Genomic DNA, 18,509 nt, shown 5'->3' with positions numbered 1-18,509 from the left:
AAATACTGATTCTAAGTTTTTCTTAAAAGGAATATTATCTATTTCCATAGTATACATTTAAAGAGGAAACATCCGATACACATGAATTTGTGTATCTTACCTAAATTAACTGAAACCTAGAACTGGGCCTAGAGTCGAAAGAAAAGAAAAGAGAAGAGAAGAAAAGAAAAGAAAAGAAAAGAAAAGAAAAGAAAAGAAAAGGAAAGAAAGAAAAGAAAGAAAGAAAGAAAGAAAGAAAGAAAGAAAGGAAGGAAGAAAGGAAGGAAGAAAGAAAGAAAGAAAGGAAGAAGGAGAGGGAGGGAGGGAGGGAGGGAGGAAGGAAGGAAGAAAAGAAAAGAAAGAAAGCCTTTCTTCCTTTACCCATTAAATCAGAATTTAGGAATGAGGAAAAAGGCATTAAGCAATCAAGAATAATTATGCCTGAGAAATAAATTTTGTTTTTAAAGGGGAAAAAAACCTTAAATTTTCTTCATTCATGGAAGAAACTTTTCAGATGTTAAAATACTCTCCATTTTCTTCTTTTAAAAATGCTTATTTTGATTTTGACCTGCCTATGTATAGCGTATCACTTTCACTGAGGGCACGTTTGAAATAAATAGTAGTTACTTCTGGAAGTTATACTTCTTTAAATATACAAATTCTTAAAGTCCGATCAGATTAACTATAATATTATCAGTTGGCTACAACCTAATATTACTATTAAAAAATAAAGTAAAAATACTAATCTGGTTTTTACCTCATTTTATTTGCATTTTTCAGAACTGGACTGTAAAATATATTTAAATCTCTCCCAATACTAAGAATGTCCTCATGAACAAATCCATTAACGATTACTTTCTGGGCTTAATGGAAGAGAAATGCAATTTAAATGTATTTATAAAAATTAAGATTAACAACAGGACTTTCTGCTCTGATTTCATAATTTTATTACATATAAATGTTTTCCAAATTGAGATAAATGCAGAGCCAAAAATTAAATTACTAGTTTCAAGACACATATAAATGCATATTATTTTAAAAATGAACTAGGCCTTTTAAGGAGGATTTTCTAAAGATAATATAAATAATATGACAAACACCAGATTAGTTTCAAATTATAAAGCACTTAATATGAATTCAGCTACAGACAGATGTTTTCCAAATCTGAATTCCCAGGCCATATATGAAATAAGCCTTATTTTCAAACTTAATATTAGCTATTATTTAGGTGCTTCAGTTACTTTCATTTTCCATATTCTGGTTTTAAAATGCAGAGCATCGGGGCTCCTGGGTGGCTCAGTCGGTTAAGCATCTGCCTTCACCTCAAAAGTCATGATCCCAGGGTCCTGGGATTCACCCCCTCTCCTTCTGCCTGCAGCTCCCCCTGCTTGTGCTCTCTCTCTCTGTCAAACAAATAAATAAAATCTTTAAGAAAAAATAAAATGCAGAGCATTTCAGAAAGCATTATGGCTGTGGCACAGTTGAAATGGTATCTACCTGGCCCCCTTTTCCCCATCTGGATGGGTAAAAGTCAAGGTAAAGAGAGCTGCAGAAAAACTACAAACCAAGTAAGGTAACTGTCACATTCTTAAGACCCTTCTGCAGAGTTACCCCGTGTTTTGCACCTCATGAGTCCATCACAGTACCCTTAGGTGGGTCATTGATAGAACGCTAGAGTAGGAAGCAAAGCATGCTGCCTTCAGGTTCCATCCTTGTTAGAGCAGCGGCTGAATGGCCCAGTTACCTATTATTCAATCTGTCTACTTCTCTGTTCGGCCTGGCTATACAACTAATGCTAAAGTAGTTTCTTATTTGCTTTCTGAAAAAAAAAATCTTTATAATCCCCATAACTGAGGTGATCAGAGTACAAAACTAAGGTTTCGGGTGAGAGCTTAAAGTATATGGTATTTCAGTTTCTTACGTCACCTCCTGCTCACCATCCAGATTTATATGGCAGAATAAACATAAAATAATTATTATTATTTTATTTGTTTACAGACAAAGTAGTTAGCAATACTTTTCCAAAGACTGCACGTTTCAGAAAAGCGGCAAACAGCAGAAAAATGTCTTGGATTTCAGAGGAAGATATATCAATCACCTGCCATGGCTCCAACTCGCTGTTGCCAGCTCCCCATGGCATAATGTGAAATCAGATATGCTGAAAAGTCCAGCCCAGAGGGATTTATATATGAGGGGAAAAAAGTTAAAACTACTTAAATTGCTTAAAAATATGAAATACAGAGTAATTAAATATCCTCCAAGTGAGTTTGCATGTAGTGTAATAAATGAAAAGAACATTAGTAGAGAATGAAAATATTTACCTAGTTACAATGCAATTTTTTTTAACATATTGTGAACATAACTGTTATAGGAGATCCTCAGGGAGATGCTCTGATATAACCATAAAATGGCTCCCCCACCATCTCTTGTGAAAAGTAAGAAAATAAATGGATATGTAAAACAAACTGACATCAGGTTTTGTGTGCCTCTTCCCCCAAACAATAAAGATATACTATAGAAACTCTTTTGCTCTAAGGCTCTGTGTCCAGGAATGATGCTTGTTTACTATTTAATGTTTCTATTAAAGAGAGAGACCTGTTCCTTAGAGTTCTAAATAAGGTAGTGAAGTTGTGATTTGTTGTCCACACTAAACCTGCTCCAAAGATGTGAGCCCCAAACAATTTAAGAGTTAGAATGTTACGCCATCAAAGATCCACCATTTTTGCCTCAGGAAAAGTTACAAGCATGTTTCCCCACCACTGGCTGTCCCCACCTGAAGAAGTCAATGAGTTGTGTACATGAAATACAGCTGTGGGTTGTGAGCAAACCCTCTGTTTCTACCTTTTCATCCAGGTGAACGTTGCTCAGGGGTCCAGGACAGCTAAGATATTTGAAGTAATCATACCTCTGACAGAGCGATGAAAGCAGTATGTGTAATATCTACATGTTCTTTGGCATTATTTTGGATGAGTAACAAAGGGATCATTCAAAAAAAAAAAAAAAAACCTTGGGGTCATGAAACTTCTATATCAGTGTATATAAAAGAATCACAATAAGGTCTAAGGCAAAGAAGAGAGTTGGGAGTCATTAATTTTGGCAAGGTTGAAAACAGTCATAATCACCATATAACCGATTATAGATCATTTTGAAAATGAGAGGGAAAAAACCCCACCCAATGTTTTGATATGTTCGAGGCTAATTTTTAAAAATCTAATTTCTTTTAACAGCTACAACAAAAGGCCACCTTAAATAGATAAACTCAGATTCAACACGATCCAACCCTTTCTTAGTTAGATCTTCAGAAAAGAACTGCTAAGAAATTACTTTGTTCAGGGGCTCTGCACATTCTTAAACTTTAGAGATTTAACAATCTCATTTGGTTTAAAAGTGATTTAAACCAATCTCTTTGGTGTAAAAGTTACAAATTTAACTTAGAAATTCCACTGGTATACTTTAAATTTCTGATTTTTCATTTTTAATAGTTTTTTCATAATAAAGGTATATCTAGTTCTACCACCTATGCACGCTAAGTTAACTGGGTTAATTCAAAAGGCTTTTTGTTTTTTAGTTTGATCATTCTAATAAATTGCTTACCATTTTCTAGAGAGTTCCCTGTTTTGATGAAATACTTCCTTTTGTCCTCAGGCCAATTTTGTCTTTCCTGTAAGTGCTTTGTTATATTCAAGTAGGCTTCATCAAGACTCATGGCCATAAAATTGGGATCATAATCAGCAAGTATTTCCTTAACCTTCAAAAGGAACAAAATGGTTTAAATTTTGCTGCCATAGCAAAGCCTGTAATATAATGGCCGATAAGAAACATTAATATTCTTACTTTGCAACTATAGTAAAAATCCTGCAATCAATAGCTCACGGATTTAGGGAATAAATAATTTATTGCTACCACAAGTTTGTCCAAATTCTCTTTTGCATTAAAATAGATCATGAAGGCAGAAGACCATGAAACAGCTTCATTTGATACAACCTCGATTCAGCCACCTTTATGTAATTATAATAAATGATTCAAATAAATCTCAGACATTATTCTGGTAGGTACAGAAAAAATGGTTAAGTAACATAATTTTAAGTAACTGGTCAAAAGTAGAAGTGGGAACATAGGATCCTGCTCCCCCTCACCTTTTTTGTTTATTTTAAAAAGGAATAATCTTTTTTTTTTTTTTTTTAAGTAGTATCCACACCCAGCATGCAGCCCAAAGTGGAGCTGGAACTCATAACCCTAAGATCAAGGCCTGAGCCAAAATCAAAAGTTTGACACTTAACCAATTGAGCCACCTAGGTGCCCCTAAAAAGGAAAAATCTTACATAAAAGTACTATGTTGCTTTAGAAAGTAGTTCTATTTTAATTAATTATAATAGGCACATAAAACTCCACTCAAAACATACACCAATGCATGTATACATTCAGAAAACAAAGCTCAATTATCGAGATCTGGAATGGAAAAGATGATAAAATCTACACTGGAAGTCTGTGACTATATTAAACGATGGGGAAAATTCTGGAGCTGCATCTTGAGATAAATAAAGAGATCGGAATTTCCATATGATTCCAGAAATGCCGTTTATGTAAGATAGTTTTATTACATGAAACTATGAAATTTTTTAACCACTGAAGTATTAACTGAAATTGGAGGAAATGGTTGCCAAAATAATATCTACATATTTGAAAAATGTTAATTGTTGAATTATGCTATCCTTCCATCTAGTATTTAAAATCTGTCTGCAGTATCATGAGAAAACCTTTTTTGAAGTTTTATAAAATAAAGCTTTTTAGCTTAATTTAATTATGAATAGCTGAGTCAAAAGTAATTTTAGAAAATGGTGGTATAAAACTTGGCCAAGCTTTACTCAGAGAGTACCTTAATTAGCTTTGTTCTTCTGGAAGAAACCAGTTTTATAATGTACTCAAATGGAATCTTTCTAGTGAAAACGAAACTCTGGAAAGTCTGTAGTTGGCAGCCAACTAAGATTATTCTGAATGAGAAGTACTCCCTAGAGACATGGAGTACTCACTAACTTCCTTTTCATAGGATACTGCTTGAAGAACAAAAATAGACATGGTCCAGCAAAATTCAAGCACTTAGGCTTCCAACAGTTAAAGCTGTTCCATTCTTTTGGATAAAATAAAAATGGCTTTCTTTAAACTTTTAAACCAAGTCACACATATTAATATAGAGTCAGTGAATTTGTGTTGTAGTTCGTTCACACATAAGAACCCATTTGCTATCTGCAAATAAACTAGTTAGATCCTGCTCAAATTTGAGAGAGATTTCTCCAATTTCTGTAAGTAACTAGACAGAAGAGAACTCAAAACAATTTAGCTCTCGTTATCATACTGTCTGAACTTTTACTAAGTTAAAGCAGGACTCAAAAAAATTCCTTCTTACAAGGTGTGTGAAGGATTTTCAAGCTTATTGAAAGCCCATAATATTTATGGTTAGCATTTTATCTCTTTCTCATTAGGAACACAGTATAAGAGACAAGCAGTAACCACATGTGAACGTGCTTCCTCCTTTTCCACCACCTTTTCAGAGATAGGCAAAAAGCACTTGCTGCCACAGACTGTTTCTGAAAGAATGAAAAACAGAATTTTTTTAAAAATTTGGGGTGGTGTACCATTCCAATTGGGGGAGGTTTCATTTCTCGAGTACATGAGGTGGAATAGAAATAAGAGGAGCGAATCTGAAGATCCTGATCTACACGATCAAATGGTAGTAAGTGCTAGGCCATAGTTTTTTAAGGGTTTCAATTCAGACGGGGGTCTTTAACGCAATGAATTTTACTGCAGTCGTCTGGAACTGTTCGATGTAGCATTCTAAAATTTTAATTTATGATTTATGTTTTAGCACTAGTCCAGTTAGTCCAGTTATCAAAAACAGAGAAAATGGCAATTTTTCGTGTATGATAGTTTAGGCAATTTTACTGAATAATCAAATCTTTATATTTCAGAGATCCTTTTCAAAGCAAGATTCCCTTTTCTCCTTGATTATCAGTCTCTTGAACATTAAAGGCTCATAAGCATCTTCATTAGATTGTGGGGCAAGGAAAACAGTTAATCAAAATAAAGGAATTTCATTACTGTTTAAAAACATTTGATAAAAAATTTGTTCACAAAAGAGATTGAAATTAATGACATGCATAGATTATGTAAATTATAAATATAAGGTGATTCTAGAAAAAAATGTATATTGCACATTAAGAAAAAACAGCTAAAGTTAATATAGATTATAATTAAGGCAATTCAAAGTATTCCGCGTAGATAAGAATTTCTAAACGGATGAGAAAATATGTTGAAGAGCAAAGATCTGGGAAATAGAAGGGTGTACTTTGTATATTCAGCTCAGTTTTCAATATATGACCTGGAGAAGTGATAGGAGGTAAGACTTAAAGGGATAAACTAAGGCTGAATTCTGACGTGCTAAGGCAATTTGGACTTGACTCTGTAGGTGACAGGAATCAGTAAAAGGCTATAAGCAAGAGTGCTCCATCAGACTTACCTCTGTACTCACAGCTCGGTATTTGTCAAAGTTTGGGGGCACAATAATAAGTTGTGGGCAGAGTCTTTTAGCAATAAATCCTGGCATGGCTGCGCGAACACCAAACCTCCTTGCGTAGTAATTTGAAGTAGACTGAAAGAAAACAGACCACATGGGAAAAAGAATACAAACCTAAATGGACACACCAATCAAAGCATTCATAAGAAACACATTACTGATGTGCATTTTCAAGTCAAGGACATTTTTTTATAGGCCACAGTCTGGAATCAAGCTTTGACTTTATCCTATCATGGTATTATGATACCATGACCCTCTCTCTCACTGCTGTCTCCATATTTATGTGATACCTGGTAATAAACAAGACTAACGAAAAGGACTCTTACAGTGCCAATAATTAAACTTCATTGCTTCTAAGGCATACCTGTAATATAGTATATATCAAAGTTTGGATGATAGTGGGTGATATTACATTATAAAGTAATGTTATAGTATAAATAGTATGGATGTTTCATGAAAGTAACAGTATAGAAAGTAATAGCATGGTATAATAGTATAGATTTGGAATTTGTAGTATTTGGGGTTTTGAAATTTTTCATTCAGAACAAAGGCAAAGGTTCTATTATATATAGTCAGCCAAATTAAATATCAAAAAATGAAGTGATGAAAGCTTAAAAGAACCTTTAAAATTACATTTTATTTAAGGCTTAAATATCCTTTTTGGTGAAAACATTTTCAGTAGGAGATGGAACTAAAAAATTATGAAACTAAAAAAGGAGAACATTACTTTTAAATCCTGTTGATGATGATACCACAGTATCATTTATAAAAAAAAATTATCACAAATGAAATCTTTGAAAGCTCAAGTGAGAATTCAAAGAAATGTAAAAACAGAATCTATCACATGAAGGGATTACTTCAAAATAGTATCAATTTGCCATTAGTGGCTTTCAAATGGCATTAAAAAAATCTTGATAGTACTCAAAACTTTGCTAATCTTTGATCAGTATCCTGGAAGAGAAAATGCAGATAGCACTAGAAAGACAAATCAATGTTTTAAATATAAGTAAGTCTAATGGAATGGATACGAAAGCTAGGTCTGTAGTAAATCTGGAACAAAACTTATGATATGACTTCCTTTACCTTTTAGGTTTGTGGTAGATTGTAAATCATAGCCACAATGCTTTATACTTTCTTCTATCTAAGCGTGGGTTCTAGTCCTTCATACCAAGTAACTTGCACTGTGACTTGTTTTGATCAGAAGAATGTGAGGGAGTGACATTACGTGAGTCTTGAAGCCTAGGCATTATGAAGTCTGTAACTTCAGCCTTTGCTCCCTTGGGGATCCAGCAACTATGTAAAGATCTTGGGTTAAATTGCTAAATGACGATGTACCACGTGGAGAGGGGAAGCTAAAAGGCTAAGTGTTAATGAAGCCATTTCAGCTCCTCCAGCCCCAGCTAACTAACTGGAGCCAACCCAGGTAAAGTTATCCCCATTATACTCTGCTCAAATTACAGAATCATGAGCAAATAAATGGTTAGCCACCAAGTACTTAAAGGGGTTTGTTATGCAGCAATAAATAACTGCTATGTTCCAACTATGAGTGCTAACTTAAAACATTTTGAAGATCTACCAAATTATCCAAAAAAGAATTCTAACTGTAATAGACGGAAATAATCAAACATGCACCACCACTACCATTAATTTGCAAATACACTTTCATGAATTTAATAGAACAAAAGCAATTATATTTCAAATCTCATTAGAAATGAAGTCTGTTAGTTGAGCATACAAAAGGGGTAATCTTTGTTTAAATATGGCAAATAATCATTTTGAATTTGGAAATAATAACCAATTTTTAGGAGGATATAATTCATAGGAAGGAAAATATTTATCAGATCTAGCAGTGGATTTAGCTTTAAAATATATGTACATATGCAAACATAGATAATTTCACATAAATATATGGTGATATATATTCTTAATAAAGTTAAATACATTTTTTCAAATATCAGCTGATGATTTGTAGGAAAGGGGAGTAGTCTTTCAATAAACATTGCTTTGGAACCTGGATTGTTAGTTGCCTGCATACTTACAGGAGCAGAGATGATAAACAAACAGATTATAGTTTTGTAATAAAATAGTAACTCAGTAGGAATTAGGTTTATAGCTATCTAAGGCATTTGAAGGAGTTAGGAACAGGGAAGAATTTTCCTTGTTTCTCTTATATGTTTTTTAATACCAAAATCCATCTATTCCAGGTGCCATTATTAATTCCCCACACATTTTTAGCCACATATAGCTGCCCTGGTCATCTTCGCCTTCTATGGTTAGAGCAGTGATAAGGAAGAGCAACATGGTAATCAGAAAAGCAGTTTCCAAGTCATGGGAAAAACTAATTACAGTAGTAGTATAATGAAATATATTACCCTAGAACTAAGGCTGGGAAATCTTTTCTGTAAAGGTTCAGATAGTAATTACTTTGAGCTTTGCAGATCATACCGTCTCTGTTGCAGCTACTCAACTCTGCTCTTTGAACACAACAAATGAATGGGTGTGACTGTGTTTCAATAAAATTTTATTTACAAAAAAAGACTAGATTTGACCTGCAAGCCATTGCTTACAAACCTGCTTTGGAGTAACACTTCCTTTTCCAATTCCCTTTTACTGGAACAGTTACTTAAGGAAAAGTACAGCTTACAACAGAAAGATGTAATGCCACTCTACCATTCACCAGGTTTGTAACTTTGGGGAAGTTTTTAAACACCTCTCTGAGTTTTGTTTTGTTTTGGTGTGTCAAATGGAAATAAAATTTTGTTCCTCAAGAGATGTTGAAAGGATTCAGTAATTGAAGACATATAAAGCACACAGGAAAATGCCCAGCAAACTGGCAGAGCTTACTAAAGCTCTTTCATGAACCAGTAAGGCTTACTCCAATATGTTATGAAATTTCCTTTTTGTCTTTGATCTTCACCTACTTACCAACATACTCATTGATCCTACAGCAATGGGTTTATCCTTCAATTCTGGATTGTCTCTCATTTCTACAGCTGCATAGAAAGCATCCATGTCAATGTGCACTATAGTATTGCTCAGATCCCGGCTCTGTTCTAATTCCATTGCAAATCTGTCAACCTTAATTTTAAAAAAGTTAACATATTTTGAGTCAACATGCTATTGAAACTGCACCAGTCATAACAGTAATCTCACTTTTAGTAGGTATCTGTCTCTACCCGTCCATCTACCCATCCATCCACCCACCCATCTACATATATTTGATTGTTGTTTATTCAGGCTGGTAAATTGCTTCTATTTCCATGAAGATAGGCAGTTGAATCTCAAATATCATGCCTTACCAACACTTTAATCTCTAAGTAACTCAATCACATGATGGGTACTTAATAAATATTTATTGAATAAATGAAGTATTCCAACTGATTGTATCAAATGATCCTTCTGTTTTATAAATCTGGAGACCAACTTATTGTAAATAAAAGCTTCAGTTTAGGTAAAATAAACAACTCTCATACGACTCATAACATTAATGTCTTAAAATGGAAACAAAGGAAATGTATAATAAAAGATTATATACTTCTTTGGCATATTATGTTTATGCTGAATAGTACTGCACAAGTGAATGTACCAACCATAATGTAAACATTCCCTCTGGAGAACTGCCTTTTTAAGGCTAAAATTTGGTAACTGTTACTCAATACAAATCAAAATTGAAAATTTAAGCTATAATTTATTCTTTCACGAAACTTCAATATATATGTCAAATATAACAGCGAAGAACCTTAATCTTTAAAGCACTTTTTATTTCTCTAGAGAGAAAGCATTGGATTGATAAGAAAGAAGAAAGGGAAATAGAAAGGAAGTAAAAATAACCAAAGTAGGGGAGTAAGAAAAGGGTTAATGTAACAGACATACACATTTCCAAGTGTTCCTTTCTTGTGGCCTCTACTAGAGAGGCTGAAGAAGCTAACTATGTTTCCCAGCTTTCCCTGCAGCCAAAGGTAGCTGGCTGTGTGACCATTTTGATCTATGATCACTTTGAATAAGCTGGAATACAGAAAGAGCATGGAAGAGTGGCGGGCACATGGTACAAGTTTAATGAATGTAATCTATGACTAAAGGATCAATGGATAGCTGAATAGCAAAACAATCAAAACCTGAGGGGAAAATAGCCAGATATAAGCAAGTGGGGTGAGCTCTGGAATGAAAACAATTTCTATCATGTGGCGATCCCTATAGCAGGTTTTCTCAAAAGTGGAAAGTTACAGGGGTATAATTTGGCTTTTCTCTTATTGGACTTCAACCTTGCTTCCATTCTGCAAAATTTATTTTCATGGCCTTCTTTCTTAGCATTACAATGACACTAGCTTCCCAGTAGCTGCAGGTGAAGCCTGCAACTTCTCTTTTAGAAATAATCACCCTGAATCCTATTTGTCTCCAGTAGCCACAGTGAGCCTCTGGAAGGTCTGCTCCTGTGTAGGCTACAACTCACTGAACAACCTGGGGTGCTCTGAGCCTTTTTCAGGCTGCTCCTTTGTCTAGAATGCCCTTCCGGGTTCTGTCATCAAGCCTTAAAGGGTCAGCTCAGATATCTCTCTGTAGCTTAATTAGATCTCTGTCCTCCATGCCACAGAATTCAGTATTCGCTTCGTGGTTTTCCTGCTCTTACTATGCACTTACTGTATTAGATACTAAATTATGAGTTCCACCAGGAGAAGGACCTTATTTGCCTTCAAATTCTTTCCTTATCAGACAGAAAGAGGTGAGGCTCATAGCATTTATACATACATACATACCTACATACCAACATACCTACATACATACATTTATTTATTTATTTATGCTTAAAAAAGAGAAAGCAGTATGTGTTGAAAAATTTTGGAGAAGGCCGATCTCATGCAGTGAGACACCACACCTAATAAATAGGACTTTTCAATATCACTTCAATCTATCATCCAGATTTAAAACAACGACTTCTTCCAGTACCTCAATTGTAAATTAGAGAAGAGCATCCTGACGTTAAAAAAAAAAAAAAAAAAAAAAGAGGTAAACAAATCATGGAGACTAATGAAAATAAGGGTGGATTAAAAACTACTATATGTTAATCCAGAAAATATACTTAAGATACGAGTCGACTGAGAATAAGGAAGCAGCATTTGAAGTATCTTAACCCAGAAATATTGGAAAGGAAAAAGATAATAAATAGAAAGCAAACCAAATGGAAAAAAAGTTCTCTTTAGCCTCATACAATAATTCTGTGACAGTTTCTTCAGCAATTATCTTTTCTGTGCTTAAAGCACAAGTACACTTGCCAAAAGGAAACCTCCCCACTGAGTGACTCACACATTCCATTTTCCTCTACTCTCATTAGTCACCCTTGCCTAAACACTTTTTTCTCTGCATTTACCAAATGCACACCACCCTGCTTTTTTCAAATTTCTTCTCCTGAAATCTTCATTCATGTTTTCCTTTCTTCTATCTTCCCTTCCAAATGACTTCCAAGTTCTGATCTGAGCCTCTAACATGCATATTTATCCCTTTTGCCACAGTTCAGAACTAGTGTGTGTGGTTAAGAATACGAGCTTCTTGTGGGTTTCAGCTCTGCCACTTATTAGTTACGTGATAATGGGCAAGTTAACCCTCATTCTTATTTTATTTGTAAACTGAGACTAAACCAACCCCCAAAGGTTGAAAGAATTAAAAGAGGTACTCGCGTAATGTACTTATCCAGGGATATGGAAAGGGCTTAGTGATATAACCTGCTATTTTAAAAATAGAAGTGACATTTATTGAGTATATCATATGTGTTATATAACATGCTAAGTACTTCTTATGTTAACTCATTTAATGGTCAAAATAATTCTAAGAGGATAATTATCACTCTCATTTTATAGAGGAGGAAACTAAACCTCAGTAAGATGCAATAATCTGTCCTAAGTCACACAGCTGGAAAATGTTAGCTGTAGACCTGTAAACCAAGTTACTCCAAAGGCTGTGCTTTTTCCATTACTTTATGATGCTTCCCTAAAATGAATCTTAAAAAGTGTTTAACACGGAAATAGCTTCAAACCAAGCTCCAATAGTGTGTTTTATATCAATATTATGCCTTATTTACTTTTTAAAAATCCCTTTTTTGATTACGTTCAGGAGACTGTTTCAGAAATATTGTTTTTCATTTTCTAATTACCCTAAAAAATGTTCAGGAAAACTGAGTTCATAAATTCAATTGTTAAAATGGTCAAAATGCACTGATTTGCCATGTAGTTGCCATTTAATACAACAGGGATGTTTGTCTATTCAATTTATGAACCCAAGTTATAACAAGATGTTTTGGCAGCTACAAAAATGATTGCATCTTTAACAAGTCTAATGAGGGCAGGATGGAGAGGAGAACACTTAGGTTCTGAATAAATTGTGGGAGTTCATGCCAACAGAGGTTAGTTACCACAACTTGACTAGCAATAATAGTTCCTACCATCATAGCACACATAATAAAATCTATTATTTGGAAATTTTGGACTCTGGAATAGAAATGCATTTCCCATGAAAACCTCTCTTTCTCTCAGGTCTTTTAGATTCCTTAGGATTTCCTTAATCCCCTCCCATTTATACAATTTCTTTTAAAGGAAGCTCAACAAATGAAACAATTTAACAATCAACATAAAACATATTTCCTGCCACTCCCCTTGCAAAAGATGTCAGAGAGTCTCCCAAGAAATAGTCAACTAAAACTGTAACAAAATGTGAAGCTCCGTTATTCGATATAAAGTATTTTCTAATCCTTCAAATTATTAGCATATTTAATGATATGAGCTTTAAAAAGAGTCAACAGCGAAAAGTTGTGTCATTGCATGATTCCTATGCATTTTATCATTAAAATTTTATTAGAGATATTTGTACAGATCAATAAAACTTACCAAAAAGAAGTTCTGAAGATAAATTGCCAAGGATTAATATCAATTTAAAAATAATGTTATTATAGACAGAATGGAATTTTAACTTGTTGGAATGATGCTCAAATTTATTTGAAAGAAACAATGTATGAGAAAAAAATTTTTAAAGAATAGTAGCAAGGGAAGATATTAAAGTACATTATTATCATTGAATAACTAAAATTGCATGGTACTGATACAAGAAAAGATTCACTTGAATAAGAGGGAGAATCCAGAAATAAATCCAAGAACAATGAGAATTTAGTATATGGAAGTGCCTCATTTCAATTCAGTGGAGAAAGGACTCATGATTCAATAAATGGTGTTGGGACAAATGAATCACCATTTAGAAAAAATAATACCATTAGGGAAAACATAATACTCACCATTTAAGAAAAAAAAAAAAAAAAAAACTTAACACCTTACATTAAAACAAATGCCAGGGGCGTCCGGGTGGCTCCGTCTGTTAAGCCTCCAACTCTTGATTTTGGCTCAGGTCATGATCTCAGGGGCATGAGATCAAGTGCCATGTCTCAGGCTCCGCGCTAGGCAGGGAGCCTGCTTAAGATTCTCTCTTTCTCTCTCTCCCTCTATCCTTCCCCCTTCCCTGCTCCCTCTCTCTCCCTCTAAAGCAAAAACAAAAACAAATTCCAAATGGACTAAAGATAAACAAAATCTATAAAAATACTAAAAGAACCTATAGGCTTGGTTATAAGGAATAACTTTCTGTGCTTTCAATACAAAAGCCAAGAAAAAACTGTTTTTCAATACTGCTATTTTTGATTACATAAACATTTAAAACTGTATAGGAAAAAAAAAAACCCTGCATGATTAAAAGACAACATATTGGGAAAATATTTGTAACAAACGGCAGGGGAAAAAAATCTTTAACATATGATAAGATGTATTAATCAAGAGAAAAACATATAAACTCCTCTAGAAATGTAGGCAGAGGATATTGTTTTGGACTGCTAGTTGAACCCCATTCTCTCTTCCTTTCATAGAATCGAATTTTATCTGAGCATATGGCCACCCCCGCTGGAAAATATTCTATATAGCTTCTCCTGCAGTTAGGTGTGGCCATGACATTTAATTTCTTGTCAAAAGAATGTGAGCTGAGGTAATATGTGCAACTTCTCTTTCACTTGTTGAATAGCAAATTACTGGCCTTTGATTTTTTTTCTTCATTCTTTCTTCCTTCCTGGGGGCTAAAATAAAGACTGGAGATAATCCCGTTTTGTCAATCCAGGTAAGGATAACATTTATGGGATGATAGAACAACCGATGTAGAACTGGAGTCCCTAAATTGCTCTGGGGAGCAGAACCACCCAATCAGTTGGGACTACTTACTATTATGTGAGAAAGAAATAAACTCTTATCTGATTCAAGCCATTGTATTTTTGGGTCTCTTATGCCAGCTACTTAGCCTATATACTAATAGAATAAAAAAGGAAATTCCCATAAAATGAAATATTAATGGCTAATATGAGAAAATACATTCTTTCTCTCTTATTATCAAAGAAGGGCAAATTAAAATAACCATCAAATAGTATTTCGACACTACCAGCAAAAACTACAAAATTGATAAAATAAATAAAATCTAGTTTTAAACAAGTATGTGAGGAAACTAGCACTCTTGTGTTGAAAATGTAAAACTATACAACTTCAGTGAAAATATAGGACAAGAGTGCAAACATATATAGATAAGAATAATCATCATAAGGTTATATATAAAACAAAAACCTGAAACCCTGGTGTGATAAGGTAAATAAATTATGGTACCTCCATATAGTAGAACAGTATGAAGCACTAAAAATGATCATTTGAAAGACAAAGGGAGTGATCTCTTGTCATGATAGCAGACCATTTAACACATAAGATAAAAAATTAGCTTGTGCTCTAGGAAAACATATATGAAAAAAATGATCCATTATAGTTTGATAAAGAAGACATAAAATTTACCATTTCTGAACTCTATTATGAGAAGAATTTTGTAGCATAGAAGATTAACACAATTTTATCATTATTAATGGCCTAAAGTGCTTTGTTAAATTGAATCAGATTTTGATAGAGAGTAAAAACTGTCTTTAAAAGTAAACTTTATACCATGTAATATCATGTGACAGATACCATTAGAAAGGAAGTCTATCGTAAGAGTAATATACATATAATTAGGAGGTTTATTGTTATTTATGACTGGAAATAAACAACATATAATGGAAAAAAATAATAAAAGTAAACTTTATAAAAAAATAAAATTAAAAAAATAAAAAATAAAAGTAAACTTCAGTTTTACTAGCAGAAGCTTGATTACTTTGAGTTCTCAATCTATTACACACAATGCCCTGCAATTTTGCTCTACTCAAACTTTCCTCCTGAAACAGTTTTAAACACCAGAGGAAACTCTTGAGTATTTATTCCCCAAAGATGGTGGAGAAGCCAAAAGCCTCCAAATTTTTAGAAGTCCGGTGTTTTATCTTAAAATTCATGCATGTTTGGCATTCTACTCTAGTTTTAGTACAACACAGTTATGTTTAAATTTCTAATTTATTTAGTCAACATGTTCCCCCAAATCATTTTTGCAAAACTGGCATTAAAGAAAACATGCCACATTTATCTTGTGGCCTTTTTCTAGCTGCAAAATGTGAATATAATAAAAAGAACATAAGCTTTGGATTAAATCCTAGCTCTGAAGCTAGGCACGTTATTTACCCTAATTAAGGCTCCATTTACTCTTCTATATAATGGAGGTGACGATGCCTAGGTATGGGGTCTTGATAGAAAAGAGGAGAGCAATATTAATAAAGTACGCACCTCAGTCAAATTGTATCCCTTACAATATAATGAACATTTACATACTACCTTGTTTTCAGTTATGACTTGACCATGATGCATTTTATTTTTTTTTATTTTTTTTATAATGATTTTTTATTATGTTAGTCACCATACAGTACATCCCCGGTTTCCGATGTAAGCATGATGCATTTTAACTATCAATTACTATTCTACCAGCTTCCATTTTATTTAGCAATTAAATTAATACCTGTAATTGTGCTTTTCTTAGCTGTTGGCTGGTAATTTGAGCTTTTTGTTGCATCATATTTTCAATTCGTTGGTTGACTTGCTTTTCTTTCTTGAGTTCATTTCCATAAAATCTGGACCCCTATGTAAGAAAGCAAACAAAGCGTAAGAAAAGTGTCAGAAGGAAAGAATCACTATAGTATAACCATGGTGGCTAACCGTACAGACTAGAATTAGAATAAGTGAATTCAAAACTTAGCTCCACTACTTACTAGCTGGGAACCCTAAATCTACTTAATCTTTCTATATCTCAATTTCCTTGCCTGTAAAATGAATTTATAGTTACCTACATCATAGAATTGTTGACGCAGTACTTACATAGTACAAACTCTTTGAAATGAGTACAGATATGCACTCAGAAAATAACAATGTGTCCTAGACAGGATCCACAGGGCATATCCAAGGACTTAGTCATTTGGGTCATCAGTTATCTCCTTCACTTTTACTTAAAAAGCACTTAAGGGGTGCCTGGGTGGCTTAGTTGGTTAAGCCATTCTCTCTAATTTTGTGTATGTTTAAAATTTTCTGATAAAAGTTTTAAAGAAGTAAGCTGCATTGCTGTGAAGCAGTAACAATTAGAAAATTTCAATTTAAAAAAGATATTTATGATGAACTTTCCATCCCCCCAAACTAGAGAAATATTATATAAAATATATAAATATTTTAATATATTAATATATAAAATATATGTAAGGTATATATTTTATATGATTGATACACGTCAATCAGATGATATGTATATACCATTCTATGATTGATATGTATATACAGGTGAACCTTGAACATCATGGGTTTGAACTGCACAGGCCCACTTATACATGAATTTTTTTCAATAAACATAGTACAGTACTATAAATGTATTTTCTTTTACTTAAGATTTCTTAATGATATTTTCTTTTCTCTAGCTTACTTTATTGTAATATATAATACATATAATACACAAAATTTGTGTTAACCAACTCTTTATGTTACTGGTAAAGCTTCCAGTCAACAGTAGGCTATTGGTAGTTAATTTTGGAGGAGTCAAAAGTTGTACATGGGTTTTCAACTGTGTGTGCGTGGCGGGGGGGGGGAGGTCAGTGATCCTAACCCCACATTGTTCAATGGTTTATATGGTGGAGCAAAGTTTTGAGAATACCTAAGATATTCCTGAAAAAGAACAAAGAGCAAAAAAAGAACTTGTCCTAGCTGTTATCAAGACTTATTATAAAGTACTTTAATTAAGATCATGTTGTAAAGATATAATAACAAATAATCCAGTGGGATAGAAGAAAGCACTGCAGATTAGTAAGAAAAGGATGAACTATTTAGTAAGTGTTACTGGGACACACAGAAGAGAGAGGAAAGATAGGGAAATGTAGGATGGCTTAAATAGTCTATTTCTTAAACTGAAAACTAGGGGCATAGGTTTTTATTCCTGTTTTTAAGTTTTATGGTGAAAATTTCACAAAAATCTCAAACAGAGAAACAGAGTAGTATAATAAATAAATATATAAAACTATCACTGAGATTTAATAACTAACATTTTGTCTTATTTCCTTCATTGATTTTTTTAACTCAACTGTTTTAAATTACAGATATAATGACATTTAACTATTCCATACAGTATTCTACCATGCATCTTTTTTTTTTTTAAGATTTTATTTATTTATTTGACAGAGAGAGACAGCTAGGGAGAGAGGGAACACAAGCAGGGGGAGTGGGAAAGGAAGAAGCAGGCTCTCAGCGGAGGAGCCTGACGTGGGGCTCAATCCCAGAGCTCTGGGATCATGCCCTGAGCCAAAGGCAGATGTTTAACGACTGCGCCACCCAGGCGCCCCACTCTACTATGCATCTTTAAAAATAAGGTCGTTGTGGCGCACCTGGGTGGCTCAGTCAGTTAAGTGTCTGTCTCTTGATTTCAGCTCAGGTCATGATATCAGGGTTCTGAGATTAAGCCCCATGTGGGGCTCTAAGCCAGGCATGGAGCCAGTTTAGAGATTCTCTCT

At 33.8% G+C, this 18,509-nt stretch overlaps 1 protein-coding gene across 7 annotated transcripts in view; it reads right to left on the bottom strand.

Moving 5' to 3' along the window:
• Positions 1 to 18,509, bottom strand: part of POLK (DNA polymerase kappa) — a 65,336-nt gene that overhangs the window by 22,568 nt on the left and 24,259 nt on the right. For all 7 annotated transcript variants that reach the window (XM_057307342.1, XM_057307340.1, XM_057307339.1 and 4 more), the window contains 4 exons: positions 16,484 to 16,603; positions 9,476 to 9,628; positions 6,494 to 6,625; positions 3,574 to 3,727 (listed from right to left, as the gene is read on the bottom strand). In XM_057307342.1, the coding sequence (XP_057163325.1) occupies positions 3,574 to 3,727; positions 6,494 to 6,625; positions 9,476 to 9,628; positions 16,484 to 16,603 (559 nt within the window). The remainder of the gene's footprint in view (positions 1 to 3,573; positions 3,728 to 6,493; positions 6,626 to 9,475; positions 9,629 to 16,483; positions 16,604 to 18,509) is intronic.

This window comes from Ursus arctos, unplaced genomic scaffold (genome assembly GCF_023065955.2).
Source record: "Ursus arctos isolate Adak ecotype North America unplaced genomic scaffold, UrsArc2.0 scaffold_5, whole genome shotgun sequence".
NCBI lineage: Eukaryota > Metazoa > Chordata > Mammalia > Carnivora > Ursidae > Ursus > Ursus arctos.
Note: the sequence above shows the minus strand (reverse complement) of the source record. Positions and strands in the feature narration are given on the sequence as shown.